The sequence below is a fragment of the Corapipo altera genome, unplaced genomic scaffold (assembly GCF_003945725.1).
Source record: "Corapipo altera isolate COAL_440 unplaced genomic scaffold, ASM394572v1 130, whole genome shotgun sequence".
NCBI lineage: Eukaryota > Metazoa > Chordata > Aves > Passeriformes > Pipridae > Corapipo > Corapipo altera.
In genome coordinates, this window is record NW_020885697.1 from 3,070 (window position 1) to 10,356 (window position 7,287).

The window sequence follows — 7,287 nt, forward strand, 5'->3', positions numbered from 1 at the left end:
TGCTTGATTTGACTCTTGCTAAAAATCTAGCTTTACAAGCACTTAGAAAAGTACCAGACGCAGGGGCGGCTACACAGTCCTTTACCATGATAAAACAAGGTGTTAAGGAACCGTTTATGCAATATGCAGAGCAGCTATGAAATGCAATAAACAAACAAATAGATTATGCTCCAGCACAAGAAATTGTCCTTAAAAATATAGTGATAGAACATGCCAGTGAAGACTGCCAAAAAATACTGCATGCATTATGTAATCCTACCATCGCAGGGATGCTTGAAGCCTGCAGAAATGGAGGCTCACAAGCTTCCAAAACTGCTTCTTTAGCTGAGGCACTGGTCACCTTTAAAGACCCTCCTCTAGATTACGAGCCTCAACCAGATTCCCAGCCACAACCATTGTGCTGTGAGTGTGGACAGAAGGGACACTTTCAAAAAAATTGTCCCATGAAAAAACACAGTGCTAAGCCTGCAATGTGCCCTCGTTGTCACAAGGGGCCGCACTTTGCTAGGGAATGCCACTCCGAATACGCAAAGGATGGATCCCTATTGCATCATCCAGGTAAAGGTAAGAAGCCTTCGGGAAACTGAGATATGAGCATGAAGAGAGGTCGTGCAAAGACAAACATAGCCTCCAAACTTCAAGCCTTTCACTTAAGCCAGCTGGTTCTCTGCAAACACGCACTGCAGGCAATGCTGGAATAGACCTGAGTCCTTCAAAATCCATCAAACTATTTGATAATGAAATACATGTAGTCTCTACAGGAATTCAAAGTCCTCTAGAGGATGGCCACAGTGGTTTGCTGATAGGTCGTACATCAACCTCTGCACTAGGTGTGTGTGTACTGCCTGGAATTATAGATGCCAACTTTGTGAGAGAGAGAAAAATAATGCTGTGGACACCTGCCCCCCCTGTCCATATAGAGGCAGGCACTCCCATTGCTCAGCTTATCCCGATCTGTGCCTATCCAACAAAGTTTAACTCCGATCAGGGAGAAAGGCCAGACTTTAGCACAACAAAAGACAGATGGGAGATAGATGATTTTCTCTCCTGGGTTCAGCCCTTGTCAGCACAATGCCCAATTCCACATTGCTCCTTATACAATTTGGGGAGAAAAGAGACTATTCACCTGAGAGGTTTGGCAGGCACGGGTGCCGATGTGACCTTGATCTCTATTCGAGATTGGTCACCCTTCTGGGCACTTATGGAGCCAGAGAAGGCACTGAGGGGAGTGGCAGGAGTTACAGCACCACAACAAAGCTTGCATTCAATTGTGATCACAGGCCCTGAGAAGTGTATAGCCACAGTTTGTCCCTTGCCAAGGGCAAGTCCAAGTTTTGGACTTGCCAATCACACTGTGGGGCTGAGATGCATTGGGACAATGGGGACTTGGTCTCACTATGAATTTTTCCTAGAGGCCACTGAACAGCAGCTGGTCCCCGCCCTAACCTGGACGACTGATGAACCGGTGTGGGTGGACCAGTGGCCGATTAGAAGGGACAAGCTGCAATATCTTCAAGTGCTTGTTCAAGAACAACTTTCAGCAGGACACATTTGTGCTTCTGCCAGTCCCTGGAATTCCCCAGTTTTTGTGATCCAAAAAAGAAGTGGCAAGTGGCATCTATTGCACGATCTAAGATGCATTAATGAAGTCATCAAGCCAATGGGAGCTGTCCAACCAGGCCTGCCTTCGCCATCAGTGCTGCCTCAGAACTGGCCACTTACTATCATTGACTTAAAGGACTTTCTTTTCCATTCCTTTACACCCCAGAGACACAAGGTTTGCTTTTTCAGTGTCATCTGTTAATGCCAGTGAACTGCATGCTCACTATCACTGGAAAGTCCTACCTCAAGGGATGAAGAATAGTCCAGTCATATGTCAACTGTTTGTGTCCACTGCGCTGTCACCTGCACGTCAGCAGTATCCAGAAGTCTGCATATATCACTACAGGGATGACATCTTAATCTGTGCAGCTGATAAGGAACTAATGCAAAGAGCCCTCAAAGCAACAGTTGGCAACCTATGGCCTCCAAGTGTCACCAGAAAAAGTACAACAAGAATCACCTTGGCATTACCTGGGATGGAAAATAACCCAAACAGCCATTCATCCCCAGCGTGTTTCTCTGTCAAACTCAGTGCAAACCCTCAATGATTTGCAAAGACTGCTGGGAGTTATTAACTGGCTCAGATTTATTTTGGATATTTCCACTGATGATCTCCATCCATTGTTTTGCCTGCTTAAAGGAGATCCAGAACTAACTTCACCCAGACAGGTAACACCAGAAGCTGTTACTGCTTTGCATGCTGTAGAGCAAAAACTCAGTTCCTGCCAGGCCAGTTGCCACCTCTTAGATGAGCCAGTGATATTAGTTACCTTGAAGGGACTCGTTCAACCTTTTGGCCTCTTGGGCCAGTTGTACAAGAACAATACTCAGGGTTTTTTATGGAAATGGGTTTTTCTAGCTCATCAGTTTTCTAAAACAGTAACGACTCGGCCAGAAATGATATCAGGCATATTTCAGAGAGGCTGCATTAGATGCTGGAAACGTGCAGGGTGTGACCAACGTATTGTGTATTTGCCAATGACAACAGAGCATTTACAATGGCTAGAGAAGGCTAGTTTTGAATTTCAAACTGCCTTAAGTGATTTTACAGGTCAGCTAAGTATTCACCTACCTGCTTGTTCTTTTTTACAGAGTTTAAACAACTTTCCTTTGAAGCTGAGAACGCACTGCTCCCCTATTCCTTTAACAGATGCACAAACTGTCTTTACTGATGGTTCAGGAAAAACGGGAAATGGAGTTGTAATGTGGCAGAAGGATAATGACTGGCAACAGGATATACATCATGTGGATGGGTCACCACAGCTTGTAGAATTATCAGCAGTAATCTGCACACTTACACCCTTTTCAGGACCTTTAAACATAGTTTCTGATTCTCAGTATGTTGTGAGAGTGGTTCAACAAATTGAACACTCCTATCTGAAAGAAGTAAATCATGTGGCACTGTTTGCCCTCTTTAAAAAATTACTGTTTGTAGTTGAAAAGAGGCAATTTGCATTTTTCATCATGCATGTGCATTCTCATACCTTGCCGCCTGGTCCAATTTCAGAAGGTAATCGACGTGCTGATGCACTTGCAGGACCAGTAATAGTACCTCAGTGATTTGAGCAAGCCGAATTGTCACATCAGTTTTTTCATCAAAATGCAAGGGCATTAAAAAGACAATTTGATCTCACATCAGAGCAAGTTCATTCTATCATAGCATCCTGTCCGGACTGTCAGCTAATCACTCCTATCGCTCCTGAAGGAACCAACCCTCGAGGATTGGAACCCCTGCAGCTGTGGCAAGCAGATGTAACACACATATCCTCTTTCGGTAAATTGAAATATGTACATGATTCCATTGACACGTTTTCAGGATTTCTAGTAGCTACAGTTCATTCTGGGGAGAAAAGATGGGATGTACAATGTCACCTCCTTACAGCCTTTGCACACATGGGAGTACCTAAGCAAATTAAAACAGACAGTGGACCTTCTTATATGTCCAAACACACAAAAGAATTTTTTGAACTATGGGGAATACAACATCTAACAAGTATTCCACACACCCCCACAGGTCAGGTTGTAATTGAGTGTGCACATTGCACACTCAAAGACATGCTGCAAAAACAGAAAAGAGGAAGTTCAGGTTTAACTCCCCAGGAGTGTTTAAATAAGGCTTTATATGTGCTTAACTTTCTAAATAGAATAGTAGGAGATCTCTCTGCAGCACAGTGTCACTTTGTCCAAGCACATGTTTCCACAGAGAGAAGGCAGAAGTAATGTTCAGAGATCCAATTACTAGAGAATGGCAAGGTCCTTGTCCCTTAATAACCTGGGGAAAAGGTTATGCTTGTGTCTCCACAGATCGAGGACCGCGATGGATACCTTCACGTTTTGTGCGACCCTACCTTGCATCATCTTCATAACGACAGCCATGCCTCTTGACTGGACCATCTTTCACCAGCAGAACGTCTGGGTGACACTCGCCAATGCAACTGGGACTGACACATTGTGTTTGTCTGTGGCTGCCCCAACTGATCCGTTCCGTACCTGTTTAGTAGGCTTTCCTTTCAATTGCACCCAGTGGATTACCTTTCTACACCAGTACTTGCCACAGTGCTCTAACCTTGACAAGGCACAATTACTACAATGTGCCAATAACCAAAACCTTGAAAATAATTTTCCTTGAATTCCAATAGAACCCCAAGAAATTAATGTCATGGGCAGTCTGACTGTACCTTTCTGTTTTCAATTCGATCCCTCAGATTCAAATTCAAATCATTATTTGGCAATTGACGTATCTCCTTCTGGAACATGCCAAAATGCTCGTTTTTGGTGTAAATCACCCAATTCTACAGTATTCAAATCAGGGGCGACACCTCTTGGCTTGCCCAGTGGTATTTTCTTAATCTGGGGGCCACGAGTGTGGAAAGGTATTCCCACTAGAGCGAAAGGAGGACCGTGCACATTTGGAAAATTAACACTGTTTAACCTTCACAAATTACCCATAAGCACACACATTCAAAAGAGGCAAAAAAGATTCGTGCAACAATACGATAAGAACTGCAATTCAAGAGTACATATCTGGGGTCCAGTTGAAAGAGTATTCTCCAGTCTTGTAGCTCGAATTGGAACATCTCATGCCTTGACCACCTTGGATAGACCAGGCTGCTGGCTTGCCAAGTTCAGCAGTTGATGCCTTACTAACCGATGTCAGTTCAATTAGGAAAGTCACTCTGTAGAATAGAGCAGCCATTGATTTTTTGCTATTGGCTCACGGACATGGTTGCAAAGACTTTGAAGCCTTTGCTGCATGAATCTGTCTGATCACTCAGAGTCAATTCATCAAAGCCTTGCTCAATTAAAAACCCTATCAGCGCAGCTTAACACAAAGAAAGACCCACGCTTAGATAGTTTGTTTAGTTGGCTACATATTTTTATCTAAGTCCAAAACTCAAGAAAGTTGCCATTGTAACTGTAACTGGAATTTTTGTGTTTTTCTGTATTTTGCTTAGTGTGCCATGTTTTCTTTCTTGTGTGTCACGTTTGGTTCGCTGTAGCTTTGCACAAGTTTTAGTGTTTCAATTAGAAAATAAAAAAAGGGGGACTGGGGGAAACCAAATGTGTTCAGGCGAGGGAGCCAGAGGCAGCTGCCCAGAAAGAGGCCTCAGAGATAACACTGAAAACCATCAACCGATCTTGGGCATGCTGTGAGAGTGAGAGAAGAAGCTGCTGACTTCAGCAGAAGGATACCTGTGATGAAGATCTGCTACCAAAGTTAAAAATGAGAAAGAAGAGACTGCTTAAATTAACCCCACTTATGAAAGATTAGATATAATATTTAGAAATATTAAATAGCCAACAACAGTACAAAAGTTTAAAACTGTGCCAGAATAGATTTTAGGCATTGGCAGGTTGGGACCCAAAAAGTGTTCAGGGAGGAAATTGAGGATTGAGGGGAAAATGGGAAAGTGGGAGAAACAGGGACAAGGGTGGAAAAGGGGGGGTGGTCTGGCAGGTCCGATGGTCCCATGGGGGTCTTTGGGCACAGGGGAGCTGGGAAAGGGAGGTGGCCCCCTGAGCTCCCAACTTCCTGTGGGGTGCTGGGAGCTGCTGGATCCAATCTCAGCCTTGGATTATCCCAACATTTTCAGTTTAGAGGAATTACAGAGGTGTGACTGAACTACTTTTGTCCCCCAGGTTTTAATGATGGCAAATCAGATCTACTGATAGAAATGAATTATTTAGGGATACAAATGATCAGATAAAAGGTCTTCAGCAGAATTATGCACAATATACACACTAAAACTACCAGGAGTAAAGGATAAGACACTGAAGTGTCTACACTAAAGCAATTGTTGAAGCAATTCTACTAAAGCTGGCACAAAAGCAATAATTCTTAATTAGAGATGGATGGAACTCCCCCAGACCAATGCTCAGGGGGAGATCTCTGCTCTCAACCTCCAGCAGTTACCTTGGGGGGTCCCCAGCCAAGGCAGGAATCTCCATATAGCTCCCCAGGAAGGGTCCTGTTGGAAGAAGTTGCCCCTGGGAAAGGGGAGTGGGTCTTTGTGGTTGAAAGGGATGGACTGACAGTCACTGGACTCCAGGGGTTGCCTCAGCATCAGCGGGGTTCATTCGGGGTAGAAGCAGAGGTCGAAGCTCTTCCTGCAGTCGGGGCACTCGAGGGTTTCCCTTACCGGTGGGTCCGTTGGTGTGAGGTCAAGTTACCGCTCTGGGTGAAGCTTTTCCCACACTCCCCACACTTGTAGGGCCTCTCCCCGGTGTGGATGCGTCGGTGCCTGACAAGGTGGGAGTTCTGGCTGAAGCCCTTCCCACAGTCAGTGCAGCGGAAGGGCCTCTCATCCGTGTGTGTCCGGTGGTGCAGGAGGAGATCTGAGCTGGTCTGAAACATCTTCCCACACTCCAAGCACTTGTAGGGCCGTTCCCCAGTGTGGATGTGTTGGTGCTTGAGAAGGTGGGAGATCTGCCTGAAGCTCTTTCTACATTCCCCACACGAGTAGGGCCGTTCCCCAGTGTGGATGAGCTGGTGTTGGATCTGGTTGGAGTTGTTCCTGAACCTCTTCCCACATTCCCTACATGTGTAGGGCCGTTCCCTGGTGTGGATGCGCAGGTGGGTGACAAGGGTGGAGCTCTTCCTGAAGCTCATCCCACATTCCTCACACATGTAGGGCCGTTCCCCAGTGTGGATGCGACGGTGGGTGCAGAGGCAGCTTCTGTTCCTGAAGCTCTTCCCACATTCCCCACATGTGTAGGGCCGTTCCCCAGTGTGGATGTGCTGGTGGGTGAGGAGGTCGGAGCTGTTCCTGAAGCTCTTCCCACATTCCAAGCATCTGAAGGGCTTTTCCCTGCTGGGAGGCTGCTCAGGGACCACCAGCTCAGAGCTCCCCCTCAAGCCCTGGCCACCTTCCCAGCACAGGCTGGCTCTTTCCTCCTCAGAGCACCCTGGGCTGGCTTTGGAGCCCCTCCTGCGGGGGGATCTCCGGCCCTTTTCCTCCCCGCTGCCTTCCTGCGCCGGGGAGCCCTTCAAAACGGCCTCTCCCACCAGGCTCTGACGGGGGCATTTGTCCTCCGGGCTCTCCGTCCTCAGCTCGGGGCCTGGGGCAGGAAGCAAGAAGGACAGGGAGGGGATTTGCCTCCGGCCCACAGGGAAGGCCAAGGACATCCCCCCAACTCCGGCCCCGGCAGGACGGCGGCGGCAGCGGGGTTGTCCTGCAGCCGGGG

At 46.8% G+C, this 7,287-nt stretch overlaps 1 protein-coding gene across 1 annotated transcript; it reads right to left on the minus strand.

Moving 5' to 3' along the window:
* Positions 1-6,162: 6,162 nt before the first annotated feature.
* On the minus strand, positions 6,163-7,254 carry LOC113940730 (zinc finger protein 239-like). Its single transcript, XM_027631874.1, has one exon. It carries the CDS (start codon positions 7,226-7,228, stop codon positions 6,239-6,241), a length of 990 nt encoding a protein of 329 aa, XP_027487675.1. The 5' UTR covers positions 7,229-7,254; the 3' UTR covers positions 6,163-6,238.
* Between the last annotated feature and the right edge of the window lie 33 nt (positions 7,255-7,287).

Bases quoted from the DNA above. Each gene is read 5' to 3' on its own strand.
- LOC113940730 (XM_027631874.1), bottom strand. From the start codon at position 7,228: ATGTCCTTGGCCTTCCCTGTGGGCCGGAGGCAAATCCCCTCCCTGTCC.